Consider the following 26,525-nt stretch of genomic DNA (forward strand, 5'->3'; position numbering starts at 1 on the left):
CGGATGCCTCCTGGACGCCTCCCTGGGGAGGTGTTCCAGGCATGTCCCCCCGGGAGGAGGCCCCGGGGAAGACCCAGGACACGCTGGAGGGACTATGTCTCTCGGCTGGCCTGGGAACGCCTCGGTGTTCTTCCCGAGGAGCTGGCCGAGGTGTCTGGGGAAAGGGAAGTTTGGGCTTCCCTGCTTAGACTGCTGCCTCCGCGACCCGGTCCCGGATAAAGCGGAAGAAGACGAGACGAGATAACCCCCACAACACCACCATCATGTATATTGGACAGTAGGCTAATGGGCCAAAAGAACCTGTTATTTCACAGTTTGTGACCCTGCCAACAATCAGCCAGATCAGAGGCAAGAGTATGGGCAAAATTGATGTTTTTTTCTTTTTTCTTTTAAAATCTGGAAATATCATAACCGACCAGCCTCCCCTGTTTGAAAGACTACCAGCCGCCACTGCCTGTCTGATATCGGCACGACGGGCTTCACGGACGAAGTCGCTGAAGCTGAGCCTGTGGTGGTGATTGCAGCAGTACCGGTCGCCAGCGGGTTACTCATGCCCGGCTCCGCGGGTGTAGCTGAACTTGAAGTATGCTTAAAAGCACTTGATATGGAGTAACTGCTCTTCAGCAAAAATGTTTTCTTACGGTGTTTCACTGATCCGGCATGACTCTGTAGAGCCTTTGATCCTTTTGATCCGTAAAATATTACATCGTCACACACCGTACAAAGAGCTTTACCGGGAACATCGAGCTTTTTCACGAATTCACCAGTGGTTACCGACACCGATCCATGCTTGCTATCTTCCGGGGCTAGCGTAACTTTATTATCCAACCAGTCCCATCTGAACTTGTTCTTCACACTCGCATCTATTTCACGCACCTTAGCTTCATCTCACTTGTCAATCGTATTCGGCATTATAGGCACAAAATGTTTTTTTTTTTTTTAAAGCCTAATAAATCAGAAAGTTTGATTTCTTTTGAACACATACCGAGTTGCCGAAAGAGTACTATAACATGAGTAATAAATAAGAAAATTAGAAAGATCTAGTGTGCTTTAATGTGGAGGTATGGGGCGTCAAATTTGCTCCAAAGCACATTTTTTTATGATTTTCAGCAAGCCATAACTCGGCAAATATTGAATTATGAACTTTCTATTTTAGTATTTAAAGGCGTCTGGCACTGAAGAACAGTCCTTGAAAATTTCATGCATCTTGCATGAATAGTTTAAAAGTAATGACTTATGGGTTGTTTTACAATCAGGGTACAAAGTTTGTGTCACAGGGGTCCAAAATTCAGATTGATTCAAACCGGTTCTTGTACCAGTTTTTAAGTGAAGGACAAGTTAAAGAACAGAGTTCAGGTCATTTTTTGACGCGTGTATGGTAGTTTTGTGTAATCTGCTATAAGATGGGAGAAACAAATGAAGTGATTCTCGGAGAGGACATTTTTTTTTTTTGACAATTCAGAATCCACTACTTCCATAGTGCTTTTAAATATAAGGCTGTAAGCTTTGTGTTAGTTGTCTCTAATATTTATGTCCCAATATCTTGACCACATTTTAGGATGAAAATAATCATTTTAGATATGTTATTTTTAGTGCTGTCAAAGTTAACGCGTTAACGCGATCTCAATTTAACGCGATTAAAAAAAAATAGTGCCGTTAACGCAAATTCTAATTTGGCCCTGCGAGTCACCCGTAGTTCCTGTTGAGGCTTGTCGCGCGCTGCTTCAATAAGAGTACGTGTGAGTGATGGAGAAAGGCATAGACATATAAACATCCTCGCCGCCATATTGGATGGGGCAAAGTGGAGATTCTTCAACCGTCTCTGGTATAGCGTCTAGACAGTAGCCGAGAATAAAGATGCCTCGTTCATGTGCTGCGTTTAACTGTACCAACAGGTTTACCGTCCAAACGAGATCACATAGGATTACCTTCCACAGGTGAGACTGGAAAAATACTTTTCAATACTGTTCCTTCAGTCTTCAGTTTCCCAGCTCATCTCCACCGGGTAGGTGTAGAGTTATAAGCAGTGAGAATTAGAGAATACAGCGCCACACTATGATGAACGTTTTTGAACGTATGATGAATGTTTTTATTTTTATCTGTTTTTTTCTTCTTTTATGGCAAATACTTCTCTTCAAAAGAAACTAATGAAGAGTAAAATAAAACATTTTTTTATTTTCACAGTGATATGCACTTTATTTTTCATCCCTTGGTTTTCTCATCTAATATGGAAGTTATGGATGTCAGTGGCTGTGACAAGACGTGTTATGTTATGCAATAAAAAAAAAAATTGGTACAAAGCAAGCCCATTCACTTTTTTATGCTGGTAAGAGAATTACAATGGTTTTTCATGTGACAAAAATGTGCGATTAAATTGCGATTAATTGCAAGTTAACTATGACAGTCGCGACATTAATCGCGATTAAATATTTTAATCGCTTGACAGCACTAATTATTTTATATTGAAAAATTAGCTGTCTCGGAGAGGACTTTTTTTTTTGGACACAATTACATACTAATCTGATCAAAATAGTCTGAAAACTTACTGGCATTCAACATTAAAACTTAACTATGTTTCCAATGATATGGAACCAAATATGTGTTTTCTGGTATAAAGAATGATGTAAGTGCATCCCTTTTGGAGCTACCTGTGGTCAAAAAAGCACTTTTTCCAAATGACATGAGTAATTTTGCTAAATATGACATATATTGCCATACATTCACCAAAAATAACGTCATCACCAATATTTTTTTTGCATGGTAAATAGAGCCATCACAGGGCTACAATAAACAACCAAGTTTATTTAGTCAAGCCTTTTGATATTGAAGATAATAAGTGTTAAATGTGATTTTTAGCTTGCGGACCCTGATTGTAAAACAACCCTTATGGAAGTTAGGGCCGTTTTCTGTAGCACGCGTTTCAACAGTGAAATCGGGGCCACGCCCCTTTTTTAAAGCCCCTATATCTCAAACTAATGAAGGTACAAGCCTAAAATTTTGTACACTATTTACTGAGCACACTGACGATATTTCCAGAAAGTATGAAGCAAATCTGAGATGGTCAGTGGCGAACATTTTTCTAAATCTGGCGCGGAATTACCCGAAAACATGAACAGTTTTAACATGAAGTCAGTTTCGTTGAGGATAGAAACTCTTCATTGATGGAAACTTGAGTGCAAAACTGTTCACGACAACTGCAGTCCTAAAGTTAGCAAGTCAGCTGTAGTCCTCAGCCATAAAAGCATTACTGTAAGAGTCCGCCTTCGTCAGTCTGGACGATAAATAAACCTCTCCTTTCAGAAAACTTCACCATGCCAACAATTTCACAGCATCTGCTGTACAAGTCCCAGCCTATAGGGGTGTTCACACGGCACATATTTGCATCGATGCTGCACCGATGTATTTTGTTGCGATATATCTGACAGCGGTGTAAATTTTGTGGCGCGTTCACACGTCACAAACCTGCTTACCAGAGAGAAGCGTGTTAGCACCGGTGCAGCCCCACTTGCGTTCACACGGCAGTTTTTGCGACCGTGCTATACGATAGTAATAATGCGGAAATGAAATATGCGCATGCGTGAAAATGTACTTCCTTTTCCCGGTTGTCATGGCATCACCAAGCGCCGGGAAAACAACGTGGATGAAGACACCAGTGTTGCCAGATACTGCTGACGTTTTCCAGTCCAAAATATGTTCAAATCCGCCAAAATGCACTTAAAACCGCCCAATCTGGCAACACTGGAAGACACGCAGTTCTGTTGTTGTTGATATTCGCCATTTTGGAAGCGCAAAATACCAGGATGCAAATTATGCAATGCCCGTATGTAATCAACTCTCCTCACGCGTAGCGAGTCTACCCCGTAGCGTTCAGACGGCCCATTTTATATCGGTGCTGCCCCGCAAACTAGCATTTACTCCGGAGTAAATTTCTTAAACCACCTCCCGAGCAGGGTTAGATTTGCACCGGTTTAAGCAGCTTTCAGGGGCTACACTGGTATAACTTTGTACCATGTGAACGCTCTACCGGGGCAGACCCGGTGCTACACCAGAGTAAAAGTTGCCGTGTGAACACCCCTTTTGGGTTTTTTTTCAGAAATGAGGCTATTAGTGCAGTAAATTACTGAGCGCATGAATATAAACCTTGCAACTACTCTCTGGAGCCGTACAGAAAACGAGTCGACGACTTGAGAATTCAGCAGCGCTGTGGAATAAATTAGAATCAACCATTTTTTTAAGTTACTGATGAAAAATGCAATTTTGTCCTTAAAGGAACAGTCCACCGTACTTCCATAATGAAATATGCTCTTATCTGAATTGAGACGAGCTGCTCCGTACCTCTCCGAGCTTTGCGCGACCTCCCAGTCAGTCAGACGCAGTCCGACGCGCTGTCACTCCTGTTAGCAATGTAGCTAGGCTCAGTATGGCCAATGGTATTTTTGGGGGCTGTAGTTAGATGCGACCAAACTCTTCCGCGTTTTTCCTGTTTACAGAGGTTTATATGACCAGTGATACGAAACAAGTTCAGTTACACAAATTGAAACGTGGCGATTTTCTATGCTATGGAAAGTGCGCACTATAATGACAGGCGTACTAACACCTTCTGCGCGCTTCGGCAGCGCATTGATACGGAGCTCAGATATCAATGCGCTGCCGAAGCACGCAGGAGGTGTTAGTACGCCTGTCATTATAGTGCGCACTTTCCATAGCATAGAAAATCGCTACGTTTCAATTTGTGTAACTGAACTTGTTTCATGTCACTGGTCATATAAACCTATGTAAACAGGAAAAACGCGGAAGAGTTTGGTCGCATCTAACTACAGCCCCAAAAAATACCATTGGCCATACTGAGCCTAGCTACATTGCTAACAGGAGTGACAGCGCGTCTGACTGCGTCTGACTGACTGGGAGGTCGCGCAAAGCTCGGAGAGGTACGGAGCAGCTCGTCTCAATTCAGATAAGAGCATATTTCATTATGGAAGTACGGTGGACTGTTCCTTTAAAAATATAGCACTCGCTGGTGGATAGAGTCCTTCGGCGCTTACAGTACAGTGTGTGTGTGTGTTAATGTAGTGAATATAGTTAGTGTGATGCGGCACATACCTCGAACAGTGCCAGGTTTCGGTCATAGAAATCATCGTCATCAATGTTGTGACTGTTATTGATGTACACGCTGGAGATCTTAGAATTTCCATCTGAGTGAGAAACAGAAGCGGGAGACAGAGAGATTATACATGTGTGATGTAAAAGAAATAAGACAGAAGATTTCTCTGTGGCCCTACTGTATGGTATGATTCCGGGTTTGTGCGCACATGCACGAGTGCGTGTGCGAGAGAGAACGATACCACAGTAGCTGAACTGTCACGCGTCAATTTCACCATATTCAGTGACTGTGTCAGCATTACTGCTCTCACTTCCCTTCCCACACACACCCTAATCAGTAAACACTCTGTATACATCAAAATCCGTTTCCTCTATGTGCTGCTGCTTTTTTCTACTCGCACCTTGTACCTTTGTGTGTGTGTGAACACACATTCATGCGCAGTCAAGCAAGCAAGCATCAGTATTTCTGAGGAAAATCACGTGATGTATTACGTGAATGAAACCTAGGTCTGCTTTATTCCTTTAAAAAGGAATTCAAGTGTATTTATTTTTGTGTTAACCTTCATCCTACCAAGTGGGGTCCATCTGGACCCCGCACCTATATGTTTGTTTGCCATTTTAAAAATATGTGACATACTGCCTCACCGTTTTATGAATTTGTCGGAATTTATGTCTTAATTAAAACACTAAAGCATCGGAAGATCAGCTTTTTGCATTGTGAAGGTATAATTAATTTGTTACTGGGGTCCAACCGGACCCCAGAGTAAAGTTTATCTGTCTTTCATTTTATAATTGAATAGCACACTGAAAGTTAACTTCTTTTATTTCTTTTATGTTCCATAATGAAACTACCAAGGCATTCCTTCTTGGGGTCCGTGTGGACCCCACTGCTGCAATAAGCACAGGCTGCAAAACAAAAGCCCTAAATTATTTGACAATTACTTTTTTGTTTTAAATTCTGTAAGAAAAGACCTAAGTTGTAATCCAGAATGTTTTACAGCTGCATGAGCTGCAAAAATCATGTATATAATGCCAATTTTTTTTGTGGCGCTATAATTTGCTACATGTATGCTAGTTATTGCAATATTATTGCAATGTTATTGCATTTATAATACATCAAGTGGATTTTGTTCTTCAATAAAGTTGTGTCTGTTTGCTGCATTGAATTGGTTCTTACTGCATGGATTTCAAGGTATTCCCTCCTGGGGTCCATACGGACCCCGCCTGGTAGTTTGTGTATGTAAAATTGGCTGGTAGGATGAAGGTTAAGTGTGTTCTTTATGCCTTGGGCCCTTTAGTGTATTGCTGTTATTAATACAAGATGTTCTGAACAAAACTTATCTGGTGATTTTGTCTTTATAAGCTTTAAAGAAAAGTATTGGGGTCCAAACGGACCCCACATGGTAAGATTAAGGTGTAAAATAGCATGGTAGGATGAGGGTTAAATTAAGGTATTCATTTTTGGATCAGGTTGATGCCATGGTTTATATGAAATCTCTAGAATTTGAGTCAAATAATACAATAATACTTTGTGGTTTGCTTGCGTATTTGCACATTAAGGCTTCTTCGGTATCAGCACTGCGACAACTCTGATAAGAAACAACAATGTGCATTCATATGTAAATATGAATTGATTTTTAACAGACGCATCATTTTTTAAATTTAAAAAAAAAAATTTGCATTTTTTTTAATTTAAGCACTTATTGTTCCTCCATCAAGTAATTTGGGGAAAAAAGTTAATTAATACTAAAGCAGTAATTTTTTTTTTTTTTTGCGCGACTGCTGAAGTCAGCAAGCTACAGTGAGAGCCAACTTCTATTTCTGCTATCGTAAGGCTGCTGCGGAGAAAATGCTCTCCGGTTACAGATACAGCAGGCTCACAAAATAAATATCACCTTCAGAACAACCGAGGCCGACACCGACAAACTCGAAAAATGCTAATTTTCTTCTCTGCTTTGCCTTCCTATCCATGCCAATACTATGTTTTGTTTTTTAACCATGAAAACCACACCTATTTGAATCCAGTCTCCATAATAATTAATTCAAACATGGAATTTTGGCAGTCTAGTGTGGATAAATACTCCGCTTATTCAAATAAATAAATAAATAAATAAAAGCGCTAGTGTATGGTTGTTATATCAATCAAAATTCCACAATGAGTGTACATTTCCAGCAGGCTTGTAGGACTCGAGTCCGACTCGTGCCCTAATTTTAAGGACTCATGACTTGAGCACTGATGACTCCGACTCGTGCATTAACTGCATTCGGACTTGTAAACTGGAGACGAGGACTCTGATTTTTTTTTCTTCCTTTTTTTTTGTAACATGCCATAATAACTTCTCATCTCATTATCTCTAGCCGCTTTATCCTGTTCTACAGGGTCGCAGGCAAGCTGGAGCCTATCCCAGCTGACTACGGGCGAAAGGCGGGGTACACCCTGGACAAGTCGCCAGGTCATCACAGGGCTGACACATATGGCCCTTTTCCACTACCCTTTTTCAGCTCACTTCAGCTCGCTTCAGCTCACTTCAGCCCGACACGGCTCGCGTTTCGACTACCAAAAACCAGCACGACTCAGCTCGTTTCAGCCCTGCTTAGCCCCTAAAACTCGCACCGTTTTGGAGTGGGGCTGAAGCGAGCCAAACCGTGCTGACTGAGGTTGGGGGCGTGAGCAGACACTCCCCTGTGCACTGATTGGTGAGGAGGAGTGTCCTCACATGCCCACACACGCCCCGCGAGCACGCTGGGATCTGTAAACACCGCAAACCCGGAAGGAGAATAATTATGAATTACGAGAATTTCTGAAGCCTTATGCGCCTCGCCTCATCTATACGCTCTTGCCAGTATCTGTCCGCGTTGTCGGTGACAACAAGCCACAGCACCAAGACCAGCAACACTAACGACTCCATGTCCTCCATGTTTATTGTTTACTATTCGGGTCGTGAGACTACCGCTTAAAAGCTCACTGAATCAGTGACATACAGAGCATCGTGCACAAGTTCGCGGAGCGCAAGGCTCGCCGTATGCCCTTCAAATAATGCGCGCAGTAGGCTATTGATGTTTTATTATGAGCCATGTACAGTATGTCGCCTAATGTTTTTTTGTTTCTGAGTTACATGTTCGTTTGAAGGACTTAATGTACAAAATAACATAGTTGCACCCCGGAGTGTTGAAATTGGTAAACACAGTGCATTCAGTGAGGTTTGCACCGCCCTCCTTTTATTTCTGACTCTTCCTGCCACCACTCTGAGCGCTCATTCGTATGCCCTTCAAATAATGCGCGCAGTAGGCTATTGATGTTTTATTATGAGCCATGTGCAGTATCCTAATGTTTTTTTTTTTGTTTCTGAGTTACATGTTCGTTTGAAGGACTTAATGTACAAAATAGCATAGTTGCACCCCGTAGTGTTGAAATTGGTAAACACAGTGCATTCAGTGAGGTTTGCACCGCCCTCCTTTTATTTCTGACTCTTCCTGTCACCACTCTGAGCGCTCATTCGTATGCCCTTCAAATAATGTGCGCAGTATAGGCTATTGATGTTTTATTATGAGCCATGTACAGTATCCTAATGTTTTTTGTTTCTGAGTTACATGTTCGTTTGAAGGACTTGATGTACTAAATAACATAGTTGCACCCGGTAGTGTTGAAATTGGTAAACACCGCAGTTGCGGACATTTTGTAGCCTAAAATGATGTTATGATAAGCTTTAATAAAGGGCCCGGTCATTTGCCCCGCCCCCGGCCCGGCTCTGACTTGTTCCGCCACTGTCACTGATGTCACTGTTTGCGCTGCTTAACGACATCACGTGACGTCCACCCACTTTCGCTAACTCCACCCAATGTATCCACCCACTTCCAGCCAGCACGGTTCAGCGCGGTTGTAGTCGAAATGCAACTCCAACAGCCCCGCTCAGCTCGACTCAGCACGACTCGGCACGGCACGGCTCAGCCGCGTTTGTAGTGGAAAAGCGGCAATAGACACAGACAACCATTCACACTCACATTCACACCTACGGTCAATTTAGAGTCACCAGTTAACCTAACCTGCATGTCTTTCAGTGATTCATTTTGCTCCTAATGACTATGAGTCAAACTGACTCACCACATATTAAATCAGTGAGTCAAAAATTTCCAAAGTGAGTCAAAATTACAATACACACTTTGAAAACAAAAAACACAATAGTTATCACTGTTCACACTTAAATCATTTAATTCCAACATGTGAACAATTGTGTGAGCTATTCATCTAAGCAAACAATAATAATAACAATTTTCAGAATAAAAAAAAGAAAAAAGTATGGAATTAAACAGAATAGTTATTATGGCTGTTTTGACTAGAATTCAAATAAAACAAAAAAAAAAACCTGTCAATATCTTTGGCACTTGACTTTTGTGACATCAGACAAGATTAACTTTTTCACAATTAATAATGACATTTATCATGTTTATGGTTTAGCTACTGTAACATTTCTTCACTGAGAAAATTCTTCTTTGCTTGTTTTTTTTCAAGTGATCCAGACTCATCTCAATCATGTCTGACTTAGTAAGGATGCTTGTTTTTATGTTCATCAAGTGATGTTGCTTTTCAATGGTTAGTCTGTTTCTGCATTTCGCTTGTTATCATCAGTGCACAGGTGACAGTACATATATCCCCCCATCTCATCACTTTCATACCTGAGCCACGTGTAGGTTGCCATCCATTTCCTGTTGAATTTACGTTTTATTTTCAACTTTGTTACCCCAGGTTTCCCAGCATCACTTTGAGTCTCACTCTCAGTTTCAGTCTTGTCCGCTGTATCATCGTCAATCGTACTCGAGTCTGTGCTTGACGTACTTGCTCCCGGACCCCACAAAGAAATCAATTTGCTTTGCACTTTCATGCATTTATTTGGCATGATTTTCACATTAAATGCGTTTTCAAATGTACTGCAGTAGCGTTGTTAATGTAAACACTCCTTATCGTTGACCGATGCTACTTCCGCCTAGAGTTTCTGTTAACTCGATCTCGATTGGTCAGTCTTTTTATATCATCCAATGAAAAATTTTCTACTATTAATTCATATTTCCTAAATTTCTAAACCTTTTTACTGAATACCATAGCAAAACTTTAACTGAATTTCCCATTTGATAGGCGCTATTCATATGTTTGGTAAGTAGAAACAAATTTAGATCGATCTTTTATTACCGCAAAGAAATGCTTTGGCAAACAAATTGTATCGATTAGTACGAGAGAGCTATTTTCACTTGCTTCAAATCGAGGCTGGAAAGGATTTGCATATGCCGAAGCTTTCCAGCTAATGAAATTGCCGACACGTTGCTGACGGAATTAAACGAAGCTAAATATAGGCCCGCCAAGTAAAAAAGACTATAGTAGTCGATAAATGAAGCATTATAACAACAGTTCAGTCATGTTGAACGAGAAAAATATAGCGTAGTTACTTCTCTTCATTCAGGATACAGAGCGAAGGGATGTAGCTCGAGGATGTTCCGAGTGCGACCTTGCGTCAAAAATACGCACGACAAGCAAAACATCTGCGTCATTTATTTTAAAATTGCGTAAAATACGCATGACACAGGGCAAAATGAATCACTGGTCTTTGGACTGTGGGGGAAACCGGAGCACCCGGAGGAAACCCACGCGGACACAGGGAGAACATGCAAACTCTGCATAGAAAGGCCCTTGCCGGCCACGGGGCTCGAACCCGGACCTTCTTGCTGTGAGGCGACAGCGCTAACCACTACACCACCGTGCCGCCCTCCATAATAACTTGGCATAAGATATTTATATCGACATTCATTTTTTTATACTAATTTCGTGCAAGAGAACGCACATTCACCTGTTCATACGTCATGTTCAGGAACAAACTAACGGTAACGGTGCTAAAATGCCTGGAGAGAAGCCGCTAGGATTGTCCTCTTTGCTTCTACAGACTTCTTGTGCAGTGGGAAAGAATGCACTGCTGTGTGTTCCATATGTAGAAGAACTATCGAGGAGACGACGGGGACAACCTCGAACTTCAATCGTCATTTGCCAAGACTCCACCCAGGGAAGGAAATGACACGCTGTGTTCATTGTTCTGTTGGTAGCGGGGCTTGCTGACCGATGAATTAGCGAGTGTTAACCCTCTGTCGTGTTATTGATAGTGGGCGGGGCTTGTGTCCGACTCAACTTGGATCAGTAATGGACTAGACTCGGATTCGACTTGAAATTTTCTGAAATTACTTGGACTTGAACACTGGGGACTCGAGACTGGACTCGGACTCGAGGTTTAGTGACTCGACTACAACACTGATTCCCAGTATTCTACTGCTCGTGCTTGTCTGTGCAGACTGAAAGCACAAATGTGGCCAAAACATAAAAATGGTCTTATCCAAAATGACCCCTGTTAATGTGTACTACACTACGTCGGAGTCTCTTTAGTTGTCTTTTGTATTTCGCTGCTTGTACTCAACATTCTCTCTACATTGTTAGAGTATTTCAGGACCATGGTTCTCAAACTAGGACCGCCTGTAACGATATACTGCGTGATGATAAATTGCGATACAAATTTATGACGATTTGCACTGATGAAAGAAAAAATTATCATGATTACTATCAGGCTGTGTTGTCTCTTATTTTTTTCTAGATACAACTGTATTGTTTAAACAGCAGTGGGCTCAATAACACACAACAGAAGGATTACACGTAACTTCACTCTAAGCGTAAGTAACACAGCTCTAATGCATCAAAACACACAAAAAAAAACCCATCTCTACAATGGGAAAGAGGTGATTGACTATACAAACAGATTTAACAAGAAACCAGTGCTCTCTTTTTACAGACTGCTGAAAGATAAAGAAAAGAGAAGCAAATGGAGGGAGGTGTTTGCTGTTTAAGCCAACTACAGCCTTCACAAATGCTCACAAGTGGTTATTAAGAAAAGGCCCATTTGTTATTAGCGTGTTTTAATAAAAGGAATATTTTCGCTTAAAGGCTATTATATTTTCCTGCAATCTTTACAAATGTGGCTAAATAATTATCGTTGGTTATTAAGAAAATGAAAAAGATTTTTTTATTTAACAAACTGAATATTTACGTTGATTTTTTTTTAAAACAGGAAAACAAATGTTACATTTTTTTGCAATAAAATTTTCTTCCCCCCCCCCAAAAAAAATATATAATGGGAAAATCAAATCATGAGACCAGTATTGTGACGCCAGTGACTCGTTACATGACTGGTCTCTGAAGCGTAGCTAGACTGCTCATGAATTTGTTTGATAATTTATAATTGTGGTGGAAACTAACAATTTCAATAAAAATGGGTTCTGTAGGTGGAATGTTCAGATATATTTTCACGAATCATTTGTTTGTAAAATAAATCTGTTTTGAGATTTTTCAGGGGATCCGGACTGTAAAGTTTTGAGAAACCTTGTTTCAGGGCACTAAATAGAACCAATGTATGGTCACTACAGGGGTGTTCACACGGCAACTTTTACTCCGGTGTAGCAGCGGGGCTGCCCCGGTAGAGCGTTCACACGGTACAAAGTTATAGCGGTGTAGCCCCTGAAAGCTGCTTAAACCGGTGCAAATCTAACCCTGCTCGGGAGGTGGTTTAAGAAATTTACTCCGGAGTAAATGCTAGTTTGCGGGGCAGCGCCGATATAAAATGGGACGTCTGAACGCTACGGGGTAGACTCGCTACGCGTCAGGAGAGTTGATTACATACGGGCATTGCATAATTTGCATCCTGGTATTTTGCGCTTCCAAAATGGCGAATATCAACAACAACAGAACTGCGTGTCTTCCAGTGTTGCCAGATTGGGCGGTTTTAAGTGCATTTTGGCAGATTTGAACATATTTTGGGCTGGAAAACGTCAGCAGTATCTGGCAACACTGGTGTCTTCATCCACGTTGTTTTCCCGGCGCTTGGTGATGCCATGACAACCGGGAAAAGGAAGTACATTTTCACGCATGCGCATATTTCATTTCCGCATTATTACTATCGTATAGCACGGTCGCAAAAACTGCCGTGTGAACGCAAGTGGGGCTGCACCGGTGCTAACACGCTTCTCTCTAGTAAGCAGGGTTGTGACGTGTGAACGCGGCACAAAATTTACACCGCTGTAAGATATATCGCAACAAAATACATCGGTGCAGCATCGATGCAAATCTGTGTCGTGTGAACGCCCCTTAGGATTAAAATACTGGCACACTTGGCTTCGTTTGGTTGGCTGCTCTGCCACCATTCGCATTCGGTCAAAACCAACCAAACAAACAAACCCTCTCCATCCTTGAACATCAAACAGTCTTCCTTATGAGGAAGCAAGATATTTTTTAATTATTCTGTCAGACACAAGAAAATCAATGTGCAAGTAGTAGTAGTTTTACTAATCAATGTGGTGGTTACATAACAAGCGCTCGATTGATCAACTGATGTAAACACCAAGTTTACTAGTGTGTACTTATCCGAATAAGAACATTGTGAACTAGAAAACAAAGTCCTTCGGTTTTGAAAACATTCACAGATGAAACAGTGCACCGACAAATTTTAAACTGTGCATATCTACAACTAATGGTAATGAAGAAAACCGAGCATTCCAGCTGTGAAAATAGCAATCCTCCTCTTCCAACTGTCCCTCCATCTCTCCTTTTCACCCACGAACACTTCTCTGCATTCACACATGATCTATATTTGGAAATGAAGAGAGAGATCTGCTTGTGTGGGAACAACCGCGTGTTGTGCTTATATGCTCGGACGTAAATGTATCGGAATTCTGTGTCAGCTTTTTCCTCAAAGCTTCCTGTTTTAAGTCACCGCACGTTCCATCTCGGCTGGACAGCTATGATGAAATGGCTAGTGTTTTTCAAAAGAAAAGAACAACTGGCATAGATAAGTCACGACTCCAGGGATTTGGGTTTCGAGCCAGTTGCGCCATGCGTTGTGCAAGAGTAAATTGTTTGTGTTCTCCTGTGTATAAAAGCCAAATTACATTTATTACAGCTGTAACATGTGACCAATTTGCTACGTCATAGACATCAGTGTAAAGACTGAATTCAAGTCACAGTACGTTTCAATTCTGAGTAATACCAATTAAAACCAATCATTTGATGGGCGGCACGGTGGTGTAGTGGTTAGCGCTGTTGCCTCACAGCAAGAAGGTCCGGGTTCGAGCCCCGTGGCCGGCGAGGGCCTTTCTGTGTGGAGTTTGCATGTTCTCCTCGTGTCCGCGTGGGTTTCCTCCGGGTGCTCCGGTTTCCCCCACAGTCCAAAGACATGCAGGTTAGGTTAACTGGTGACTCTAAATTGACCGTAGGTGTGAATGAGAGTGTGAATGGTTGTCTGTGTCTATGTGTCAGCCCTGTGATGACCTGGCGACTTGTCCAGGGTGTACCCCGCCTTTCGCCCATAGTCAGCTGGGATAGGCTCCAGCTTGCCTGCGACCCTGTAGAACAGGATAAAGCGGCTGGAGATAATGAGATGAGACAGCCGTGTGGTGTAAGCTTTGAACTGAAACCATGACTGGAATAATACAAACTATATAACATATAAAATATTAAATAATACAAAGCTAGTGCTGTCCAGCAACGAAACGGCATTTGTTTCAAAAACTTTCACAGACTGCATGTCGCAGACATTCAGAGATATCAACTTCCCGGAGTTAAATTTTAGCCAACCTACAAATACACCTGCTTTGCGGACTGAAGTTCAAAAATGGTGGAAGACACAAGCTCACGGACAACTACAGTCGTTGCCTCCTGTTGTTATGATTGACATGGGCAGAGGAATGGCATCTGTCTCGCCTAAACAGCAGCGTTAACAATGTTCTTCTGGATTCTCAGTCACAGATGGCTATGGCATCCATGGGATTCAAACTCACAATTACAGGAAGACAGGCTGTTTTTGTTCGGTTTGGTTTTACTGTGCATGTTTGGCATGACACGAGGACATGAAAACTAACTCTTCAGTGTGCTCATTTTCACAAAATCAAGTTTCATGTTTCCAACTGCACTTTTGAGAACACACCCCAGTTTCTAGTAGGACTACCTCCATTCAAAATAAAGCAAAAATCCCTTCACACTGTTGATCAAAGCACAAACTGGAGGCTACAGATGCTGACAAATTAAAGTTAAAAAAAAAAAAAAAAAAAAAAAAAGAGTATCAGTATGTTAGGCAGCCATGGTTAATGGTTAGAGAAGCAGCTTGAGACCAGAAGGTCACCGGTTCAATTCCCTAGACCGGCAGGAAAATCCATGGCTGGATGGCCCTTGAGCAAAGCACCTAACCCCAACTATTCCCCAGGCCCTGGGTATGTGTGCCCTCATTGTACATCGCTCTGGATAAGAGCGTCTGCTAAATGCCTGTAATGTAATATGATGTACAATCCTGATTCCAAGAAAGTTGGGACACTGTGTAAAACATAAATAAAAACAAAATGTGATGATCTGCAAATCATGGAAACACTATACTTCAGTGAAAATAGTACAAAGATAACATATCCATCCATCCATCCATCCATCCATCCATCCATCCATCCATCGCCACTTATCCTATACAGGGTCGCAGGCAAGCTGGAGCCTATCCCAGCTGACTACGGGCGAAAGGCGGGGTACACCCTGGACAAGTCGCCAGGTCATCACAGGGCTAACACATAGACACAGACAACCATTCACACTCACATTCACACCTACGCTCAATTTAGAGTCACCAGTTAACCTAACCTGCATGTCTTTGGACTGTGGGGGAAACCGGAGCACCCGGAGGAAACCCACGCGGACACGGGGAGAACATGCAAACTCCACACAGAAAGGCCCTCGCCGGCCACGGGGCTCAAACCCGGACCTTCTTGCTGTGAGGCGACAGCGCTAACCACTACACCACCGTGCCACCCGAGACAACATATCAAATGTTGAAACTGAGAAATGTTATTGTGTTTTTGAAAAATACATGCTCATTTTCCATTTGATGTCAGCAACACGTTTCAGAAAAGTTGGGACAGGGGCCACAAAATACTCAAAAAAAAAGTTCATGCCTTCCTTCTTTCAGAAAGACAAAGCCAAACCACTTTCTGCACCTATTAAAACTGCATGGTGTAAAAAGAGTCTGGGTGCTAAACTGGCCTGCCTGCAGTCCAGACCTGTCTTCCATTTAAAACATTTGGCGCATTATGAAGCGCAAAATACGACTAAGGAGACCCCAAACTGTTGAGCAACTGAAATTGTATATCAGGCAAGAATGGGGAAAACATGCCTCTTTCAAAACTACAGCAATTGGTCTCCTCAGTTCCCAAATGTTTACAGTGTTGTTAAAAGTAGAGGTGATGCAACACAGTGGTAAACATGCCCCTGTCCCAACATTTTTGAAATGTGTTTTTCACATCAAATTGAGCATATATTTTTAAAAACCCACAAAATTTCTCAGTTTCAACATTTGATGTGTTGTCCTTGTACTATTTCCAATGAAATATAAGGTTTCCATGATTTGCAAATTATCGCATTCCGTTTTTATTTACAGTTCACACATCCTCCTTTTCCACCAAATCAGTTCCAGGGCTGGTGCTGGTTCACAACTCGTTCAACTTGCGAGCCAGCTGAGAACCAGTTTGCTTTTCCATAGCTCGGGGTGCTAAGGGAAGCCACGTCATTACGTTGCTGTATACGTCAGTTACGTCGCTGCGTTTGCATAAACCTTGGCACGAATATCGAAGCAAAAACAACACAGAAGAAGCAGCAGCAACAACAACAATAATAATAATGGATGACTTCGCGTTTGTACAGTTGCTGCTTCTCGTAGCTTAAAAATGGTGATCTTTCGCGGTCTTGTTATTGTTGTTGGTCTTAACAACTCCGCCCCCCCCCACTGACGTAAGCGGTTCTTTCCTCTGGCCCTGCAGAGAGTTGGTGCTAGCCTGGAACCGGTTTTTCTGGCCCCAGAGCCAGTTCTTTGTCAGTGGAAACAGAAAGCCCGGTTCCAAACTAAGCACTGGCCCCGAACCAGCCCTGGAACTGATTTGGTGGAAAAAGGTCAAGAGTGTCCCAACTTCTTTTGAGCTGGGGTTGTAATGTAAATCAATAAGGTGTTGGGCAATCAGAAGCCACCTTCAGAACTCTTCTGGAGGAATGAACACCATCTTTCCAAAATATGTTCCCTCAGTTGGGTTTTTTCATGGTGGTAGTGGTGAGGAGTGCTGTCTAAGACATTGGTCCAAAAATCTTCAATCCACTGACTGGGAATTTATATAATTTTCATACTTATCACACCAGTCAGTGAGCCTTCATGCCTCATGAATGGGAGCATGTTCATCCTTCAGAGATCATCATAGGATCAGTCGAAAAATTATTTGTATTAATTTGCAGTAACGGGTCTCAATAAAGGGATATATGGACGTGGCACATGTCGGTAACATTTTTTAAGCATAAGAGAACCACTGCTTCCACCCACCCACCCACCCCTTCTGACATCAACTACAAATTCTAGCCATTTGCAGACCTGACCATTTTCCTTCCTTACCATGTTCGTGGTGGCTTCGGTCCGGCGTGTCTTCGCTGTTGCTGACACTCTCTCTTGAGCCGAAGCGTACTTGACCACTGTCGCGCGAGCCAGTATCAGGCGATGCATCTGACAGGCCTGGGACATCCTCAGCTTTGGTCGGCGTCACAGTGAAGCGCACTGAGGACGCCATGGCTTCCCGGGGCTGCTGGGGATCCGCCAGGGTGACAGTTTGGATGGAAATCGACGACCTTTCAAATCTCAGCTAATCGTGAGAGTGAGAACAGAAACTGTGCGACAAGTCTCCATTGAATCGGAGTTTGATGTGTATGGGCAGAGTTATTTATTTATTTTAGATATAATTTCTCAACAATGGATGAATGCTATGTATACACAGTCCTATTAACTCTATCTATGCTATGGATCAGCTGAGGACTAGGAGTTACAAGTGAACCAGTCTCCGCAGAGGTACAGTGAATTAGGTCTCAACACTAAAGGCTGCGGTGTGAGATAGATAACGTGTATCTGGTTTTCAAATGGATTTGGAGTCGAGATTGTTTCCGAGAGGTAGGAATGCCTTCAGTAAAGTGCTCGATACATTCACAAGGTGGACGATTTGGGATTGGGAGACGCTATCAGGTTTTCAAATGGAAAAATACACACAGTCTGTTTCAAAAAATGGCTTTTGTTGTAAAGTCAGGAAACAGGATACACATATGTTGCTAGTTTGATATATTTCTGGGAAAACGGTTGGCGCTTTGTGTTATACTTCTTGTTCTGGAGACCTTTTGGGAGCTAGCTTGGTATCCTCATCAGACCTGCTTTTATCGGAAGTAAATTTAAAGCGATTCTGTGGATTTAAAATCTGTATGCTGATGTGACAGAGGATGTGTTGTGTTTGGACAGAAAAGAGATGAAAAGGAAATAAGAAGGGGGGAGAGAGAAGACAAGAAAAGTGGGACATCATTAGTAAGGACATTATGGAATAAATAATTGAATTACTGGTTCATTTTGGGTCAGAAACCGAGACAGTCTTCTCACCAACCAAAAGGCAGAGGTGGACAAAGTACCCAACTTCATTACTTAAAGTGCCATTCCACCATTGGATGTATTCTTTGGCATAAAATACAATATATTTTATGACAACATGACTAGACAGAGAAATCTTTTAGCTTCTAAATGATATATCAAACATAATTTTTTGACAACGACAAGTATATTAATTTTGCGACCAAAGTCACCTACCCTTTTAATTTCCGCGCGGTAGTGAAACGTGATGTCATCGGCAGGTTCCCCTTCTTGTGTACCACGTGTCGGTCTATTTTTAGACCAGGAAACCCCCAAAGTGAGAGAGTCATTTCTCCTCGTATATGGGGGCCAAAAAAATTGCGAAAAATTTTGAGTTAATATCTTTCAGTTAGCTAGATTTATTGGTATTAGCTAGATTTATTGGTATTATTTTTATCGCGTTCTATCCGCCATTGCTGATAACATGTGCCACGGTACACAAGAAGGGGAACCTGCCGATGACATCACGCGCGGAAATTAAAAGGGTAGGTGACTTTGGTCGCAAAATTAATATACTTGTCGTCAAAAAATTATGTTTGATATATCATTTTGAAGCTAAAAGATTTCTCTGTCTAGTGATACCATTTATACATGTTGTCAAAATATATTGTATTTTATGCCAAAGAATACATCCAATGGTGGAATGGCACTTTAAGTGAAAGCACAGATCCCACTAGTCAAATGTTACTCTGATACAAGTGAAAGTTGTACGTTCCAATTTTTACTTGAGTACTGAAATACTTGCTTTTAAAAATACTTAAGTATTAAAAGTACATTTTCTGTCAACGCATCGTTGTATTATTGCCACAAGGCTTACAAAACCTAACGCCGTTACCAAAGACAGAAATGTGAATTCACAAAATGAACGCATGCTGTGCATCACGGTGGTTTAACGTTAAGCTAGCTAGTCAGTAACGCTCCACCTGCCATGCTAGGAAAATCTTTTCAAACTCGAAATCATATGAGGCAGCTCACGTTACTAAAAAGGAACGATTTCTACATTCTCTTTATTTGGCAAGATTATGCTAAAACATATTTCTGAAAGGACTTCAGAAGGCCTCTGCATGCTCTTGCGACAAGGCTTTCGCAGATAGCTTTTCGCAGACAGTTGTAATTTATCGTTGAGCGGGGAGTAATAAGCGTGCGCGATGTTATTCACCGCCACAACGCAAGGGGGCGCGAAGTCGCGAAATCGCTAGGAGTAGTTAGTGGGTGTGGTTAGTGGAGTGTTTATCCTCCGGTTACTTATAATGACTAGAGCTGGAGTCGTATAGATGTCCGTACTTCCTCGATCAACCGCTCTTCGTGCTGCTCCATCTTGGCTCGTGTTTTTAAAAATGGCGGTCGTGAAAACAAACCAAACCGGGAAAGTAGGGAAGCGGAAGTGCGTGTACAGCGGATGTAGAGTGGACCAATCGGAGCCCTCTTGTCTGCGACGCTGTCTGCGAGGCTGTCTGCAGTGGTCACAATTTTTGGGAGGTGCGCGCAGAGCGTCTGCGAAGGTGGGGGGGCTACGCAGACGCCGTCTGCGAGGACTGCGTTGTCAGCATAAATTGGCCTAGATAAGTTAACTCTATTCATGTTAGCGTAACTCCGTTTTTACATGCTGACTAACAGTGTCCAAGTTAACTAGCTATGTGTAAACGTTAACCGTGGACAAGGCTACGGCAACTTGGCGGGCAAATCCGTAGAAAGTCATTTGACTAACCAGACTGCATAGCTACTGCAACGTTACTGCTAGCTTTAAAAGCGCACACAACTGCGTTGTAAGCTTTCTCTTGGAATAAAATGGTTTATCTACCACGATACGTTTCCGCGCTTTGGATGGGAAGTTTTTGTAGGCCGTGATGCGGTTCATTTTCGGCAAACAAAGCAAACATTTAAAACGAAACGAATCTTTAATCCTTTTAGAAAACTGAAACATGGGCTCATGGGCCATGAGTGTGTGCGTTCCCCAGAAGAACCACCTCCTTCCATTCTGCCATCAACTGATCGTGTTTAAATAACACTGCGGAGAAATCATTTAGCTTGATTTTATACGGTCTGTGGATGTGATGTGACCAGAGTGATTACTGATAGGCTGTCTCAGTTACCCCTTTTCCACCAAATCAGTTCCAGTGCTGGTGCTGGCTCACAACTCGTTCAACTTGCGAGCCAGCTGAGAACCAGTTTGCTTTTCCATAGCTCGCGGTGCTAAGCAGAGCCACATCATTACGTCGCTGCGTTTGTATAAACCTTGGCGCAAACATCGTAGCAACAACAACATGAAGAAGAAGCAGCAGCAGCAACAACAACAATAATAATGGATGACTTCGCGTTTGTACAGCTGCTGCTTGTCGTTGCTTAAAAATAGCGACCTTTCGCGGTCTTGTTATTGTTGTTGGTCTTAACAACTCCGCCCCCCCTGCTGACGTAAGCGGTTCTTTCCTCTGGCCCTGCAGAGAGTTGGTGCTAGCCTGGAACCGGTTTTTCTTAGTCTGGTTAACACCAGACCATATCACAAGTGAAATATGGTCTGGAATCCGCCTATTGAATTTCTCGTAGGAGAGGTGTGGTTTACGATTGTCAACGGCCATTTATTGGACGTTGCGAATGTCTATCATTTGGCGTATACGTAGCCCATGGCCAATCATGGCAGTTGTACCCGGTGACGGAGTTAGAGCGACGAAGAGGCGAAGAAGAGAAGGAAGGAGAAAGAGAAGGCAAAACAAAAATAGGAAAACAATGGCACTGAACGATTACTGCTGTTTGTGCAAGACAAAGCTGGATCAAAAGTTTGGTTCGTATCGCTTGCCGCCATGTTAAATGTGATCCGTAAACAGTCCCAAATAAACTACAAGCTTCCGTTTGTCGAGTAGTACGCATCACTGTCTTTCCACCCCTCCCCACTCTCTGATTGGCTCCCTAAGCCCATGTTTACATTAGACCGTATCAGCGGATCATCAGATTAACGTTTTTAAAACGATTAGTGTGCACACAGCAACACCAATACACGATTTGCGTGCACATAGCAACGCCAATACACGGATACGCTCGGCTCCGCAGGCATCCTGCGCTCCAAATCACTCCGCCCTGAACAGCGAGTGCCCTCTGGAGGGTGCGCACTCCGGCCCTGCGCAGCTCACAGAGCACGCGAGTGAAGCGAACAAGCAGTGATTCGGGACTGAGCCGCTGTGTGTGTGATCCCAGCGCATATCACTTACCACTTGCAAGTGGAAGGATGGCAAGCCTAAAGACCATCATAACTACACAATGGGCAGTATTTGCATCAGTATTTGCAGTATTTTCATACTTTTATACTCTTTAATGAAAGGTGATACAAGGCGGAAGTCCGCGCCGTTTTTCAGCAGTCGCGTCACATGACCAACGCCAGCGAATCAGGAAGGTGGATGTCACAGTGACGTTGTCCAATGACGACGCCAGCTAGAGCTCAGCACAGCGTATCCGCGTATTCTGAATGTTTACACAGCACTGGAGCTGACACGATCTGGATTGAATACGTGGAAGCTGGCGGATTCCCGTTTCCCGGCGGTTTAATGTAAACGGACAGTGCATCCGCGAAGAAAACGAGACAGATACGGTCTAATGTAAACGTAGCCTAACTCAGGCGAGCCTTTAGACCATAGTTTCCATGCTGTCTTTTCAGATCGGAACGATTGTGCAAAGCAGCATGGGATTTCCCAGGCTAGGTTTTTCTGGCCCCAGAGCCAGTTCTTTGTCAGTGGAAACAGAAAACCCGGTTCCAAACTAAGCACTGGCCCCGAACCAGCCCTGGAACTGCTTTGGTGGAAAAGGGGCAACTGTCACCTGGGAAAAACAACCACCACGTTTTAGAAAAGAAAAAACATCCATTTTCAAAGCTGCTCCATAGCAACGAGGAGCTTGATATTAATGCAGTGGAGTGAAAAACACGATATTTTTCTTTCCAATGTAGTGAAGTTAAAGTCATAAGTTTCCAAAAAAAAAAAAAATACTCAAGTAAATGTACTTCATTCCTGTCCACCCCTGCCAAAAGGTAAGAATTTGCTGCTGTTGGATGTGCGCGGCTGTGTCTGTGAGGCGAACCGGGCCGAACCGGGTCAGACGCGCCGCGCTCTGCTCTGGACAATTCAGCTTTTACACTGAAGCGGTTCAAACCGGCTGAAACTGAGCATGCGCACTGACAGAGAAATAAACACTGCCGTTCTACCACAGAAAACCTGTCATTTTATTTTGAGGATTATTTGTATTTTATTCGACCAGACAGACAGATGTGTGTTGCAGACCTGCTGCCGGCTGTTACAACTCAATTACCAAAACACAAGCAACAACAAAACAAAAGAGTGCCGAGCTTACAGCAGAGACATCAGCGTGAGTTTACTGAGCAGTGTGAGAGATTCAGGCCTGAAGGGGACAAACCGCATACTTAACAAATCACACGACACAATGCGGATTTCTTCCACGTCTCAAGTCACTCTGAATGTTTAGAAAGTTCACAGCGTCCAGTAAACGATGCTGATGCGGCGGTTCAAACTCCGTGTTGTGTGTGATAGTGATGGGAATTTCGGTTCTTTTCGCCGAGTCGAATCATTTGGCTCGGCTCAAACTTAGGAGCCGACTCTTTCAGGGACTCTGCGAAATGTCTTAATTAAATAACCCTTCAGTGAAACGCCATAATAAAATGAGGACATTTAAAAAAAACCAATCCGGATCATACATGCGAGTCGGCTCTGAAAGAAAGAAAAGAGCCGACTCATGACTAGTCTCTCTCTCACACACACACACACACGTGTGTCATAAGTCGGCTCCTAAAGAAAGAAAAGAGCCGACTCATTACTAGTCTCTCACATACGAGTCATGAATCGGCTTCAAGAAAGAAAGAGCCGACTCATGACTAGTCTCTCTCTCTCATACGAGTCATGAATCGACTCCTAAAGAAAGAAAAGAGCCGACTCATGACTAGCCTCTCTCTCTCATACGAGTCATGAATCGGCTTCTTAAAGAAAGAAAGAAGCCGACTCATGACTAGTCTCTCTCTCACATACGAGTCATGAATCGGCTCCTAAAGAAAGAAATAAAAGAGTCGACTCGTGACTAGTCTCACCTACATACGAGTCATGAGTCGGCTCCTAAAGAAAGAAAAAGAGTCGACTCATGACTAGTCTCTCTCTCTCATAATTATAAGTCATGAGTTGGCTTCTTAAAGAAAAAAGAAAAAGAAAGAAAGGAGCCGACTCATGACTAGTCTCTCACATACGAGTCATGAATCGGCTCCTAAAGAAATAAATAAAAGGAGTCGACTCGTGACTAGTCTCACCTACATACGAGTCATGAGTCGGCTCCTAAAGAAAGAAAAAGAGTCGACTCATGACTAGTCTCTCTCTCTCTCTCTCTCTCTCTCATAATTATAAGTCATGAGTTGGCTTATTAAAGAAAAAAGAAAAAGAAAGAAAGGAGCCAACTCATGACTAGTCTCTCTCTCACATACGAGTCATGAATCGGCTCCTAAAGAAATAAATAAAAGAGTCGACTCGTGACTAGTCTCACCTACATACGAGTCATGAGTCGGCTCCTAAAGAAAGAAAAAGAGTCGACTCATGACTAGTCTCTCTCTCTCTCTCTCTCATAATTATAAGTCATGAGTTGGCTTATTAAAGAAAAAAGAAAAAGAAAGAAAGGAGCCAACTCATGACTAGTCTCTCTCTCACATACGAGTCATGAATCGGCTCCTAAAGAAATAAATAAAAGAGTCGACTCGTGACTAGTCTCACCTACATATGAGTCATGAGTCGGCTCCTAAAGAAAGAAAAAGAGTCGACTCATGACTAGTCTCTCTCTCTCATAATTATAAGTCATGAGTTGGCTTCTTAAAGAAAAAAGAAAAAGAAAGGAGCCGACTCACGACTAGTCTCTCTTTCACATACGAGTCATGAGTCGGCTTCTTAAAGAAAGAAAGGAGCCGACTCACGACTAGTCTCTCTCACATACGAGTCATGAATCGGCTTCTTAAAGAAAGAAAGAAAGAAAGAAAGAAAGAAAGGAGCCGACTCGTGACTAGTCTCTCACCTACATACGAGTCATGAGTCGGCTCCTAAAGAAAGAAAAAAAGAGTCGACTCATGACTAGCCTCTCAAGCTCACCCGAGGGTCGGCTCCGAAAGAAAAGAGTCGACTCATGACTAGTCTCCCTCACAGACGAGTCATGAATCGGCTCCTAAAGAAAGAAAGAAAGAGAGCCGACTCATGTATGAGTGAGCGAGAAACCCTGCTGAAGCCTAACCGTGTAGCCAGCATCCATTAAGCCAATTATCACTCCAGCTCAGACCGGTCTCTCTCTCTCTCTCGATCGCTTTAATTCATCGATTCATTTGGAGGAAACAAACACCACCACAACAACAGCGCACGAGGACTAACAAATACGGAAGATGGCGCGTGTGCACGACGTCATTAGCAGGTAAATTCTTTGAAACGGGAATAAAAGGCAGAGTGGCCGCTTAGCCCGCAGGCTAGCTCCAACACAGCCTGCAGCACCGCGGCTTCTTCCTCCGCTTCATTTACACTCGCCTGAAAGTTAGTCATACAATCCCGGAATTGCTGAGAGAGTCAGTAAAGTACTGAAGTGATTGTTCGCCCCATTAGCGAGCACACGGCCGGCAAACACGCTCATATTTACACACAAACATATACTACATTTTTTTTTACCTTCATGCCTAGCGCTCCAGGAAGTCCGTGAGAAATTTATTTAAAAATATATATATTTTATTAGAACAATAAACTGTAAAATCAGTCGCGCGCCTGTTATCCCTTTTCATTCTCCGTGTCAACTCTGACAGCGTCAACTGAACTCCGGCGCGCGCCCTCCTCCACTCCTCCCCTTTCGCTTACCGTGCCGCAGTGCATCATGGGTAACCGAGTCTTTCCAACATCATCCACAGGAAGACAGGCAAACCGTACTACAAATAGTCTTTTTATTCAACGTCAGGCATTTCTTCAAAACAAAAAATTGCACATTTTGCTATTAGAATACATAATTGAGTGCCACAATGAACGTCCTTTTTTTTTTTGTCGTCTTTGCACTTCACAGGACAGGTCGTGGCTGTTGGGTGAGCAGTAACCCGAAGCGCTTCTTCACGGTCACTCGGTGTCTGGAGAACTTGTCGTCAGGCGAGAAGCGAGCCGGGTGGGCAGAGCTGGTCGGGCGGCCCTCTGGATCCACCTTCTGTAGGGGGGGAATAAATTATAGCTACCTTGAAAACAAAGTCATCATCAGGACAAGATACAAACAAGAAGACTCCACGTGTCTGGAGAGCGAGTTGCTATAGTAACAGCAGTCAGGGATTATTACAGAGAAATGAATAAAATGGCTCACCTTCAGTGTATAAACTCTCTCTCCGTCCTCGTTGAGATAAAACTGCAGAAACATGGCGGCGGTTTTTCAACAGACTCCTCCGGAATATTCCAAAATGTTTCGTGTCTCGGGGAGTTTTATATGTTTACACCGATTCGAGCAAATAATTTTGACCAAGCAGAGATGGTTTTTTTTTTTGAGCACGCGCTTTGTCTTCCACACGTTCAATAACCGGATATCCGGCAACGTCACAACACAGGTCTGCTGGGAAACTGAGTTTTTCAAACGTTTTGTTAATAATATTGATGTTCATAAGTCTAAGATAGAAATATAGAATATATATATATATATATAGAAATAGAGCATGTTAAAAAAAACCCGAAAAAATGAACCCCGGAAAGCCCGCTCCTCTGCTTCAGCCAGACTTGAAGACCCGACGGTGCAATGCTTGCAGACTGTCAGAAGTAATTAGACCTAAATTTATAGCTAACAAATCAGCAGACGCCCCAACAATTATTATTTTCGTTAGGCCAGTGTGTAAGGTATGTTAGAACTGTGCCTTAT

At 42.8% G+C, this 26,525-nt stretch overlaps 2 protein-coding genes across 6 annotated transcripts in view; both read right to left on the minus strand.

Moving 5' to 3' along the window:
- Nucleotides 1-25,467, minus strand: part of LOC132883396 (solute carrier family 12 member 6-like) — an 89,945-nt gene extending 64,478 nt beyond the window's left edge. For 2 of the 5 annotated variants that reach the window (XM_060916977.1, XM_060916973.1), the window contains exons 1-3: nucleotides 25,316-25,467; nucleotides 17,589-18,439; nucleotides 5,101-5,192 (exon numbers count right to left, since the gene is read on the minus strand). In XM_060916977.1, the coding sequence (XP_060772960.1) occupies nucleotides 5,101-5,192; nucleotides 17,589-17,760 (264 nt within the window). In that variant the 5' untranslated portion in view covers nucleotides 17,761-18,439; nucleotides 25,316-25,467. Of the gene's footprint in view, nucleotides 1-5,100; nucleotides 5,193-17,588; nucleotides 18,440-22,970; nucleotides 23,558-25,315 lie in introns of those variants that run through there. The other 3 variants (XM_060916975.1, XM_060916974.1, XM_060916978.1) reach the window with 3 other exon arrangements.
- Nucleotides 25,468-25,559: 92 nt separating this feature from the next.
- Nucleotides 25,560-26,196, minus strand: nop10 (NOP10 ribonucleoprotein homolog (yeast)). Its single transcript, XM_060916979.1, has 2 exons — nucleotides 25,983-26,196; nucleotides 25,560-25,832 (listed from the first exon to the last, which is right to left on the minus strand). Exons 1-2 carry the CDS (start codon nucleotides 26,034-26,036, stop codon nucleotides 25,692-25,694), a joined length of 195 nt encoding a protein of 64 aa, XP_060772962.1. The 5' UTR covers nucleotides 26,037-26,196; the 3' UTR covers nucleotides 25,560-25,691.
- Nucleotides 26,197-26,525: the final 329 nt, after the last annotated feature.

This window comes from Neoarius graeffei, chromosome 3, assembly GCF_027579695.1.
Source record: "Neoarius graeffei isolate fNeoGra1 chromosome 3, fNeoGra1.pri, whole genome shotgun sequence".
In the NCBI taxonomy this organism is placed as follows: domain Eukaryota; kingdom Metazoa; phylum Chordata; class Actinopteri; order Siluriformes; family Ariidae; genus Neoarius; species Neoarius graeffei.

Excerpts from the sequence above, each read along its gene's own strand:
- nop10 (XM_060916979.1), bottom strand. The coding sequence starts at position 26,036 with ATGTTTCTGCAGTTTTATCTCAACGAGGACGGAGAGAGAGTTTATACA. Across the intron at positions 25,833-25,982 it reads AGAGAGTTTATACACTGAAG|AAGGTGGATCCAGAGGGCCG; the intron begins GTGAGCCATTTT and ends CCCCCCCTACAG.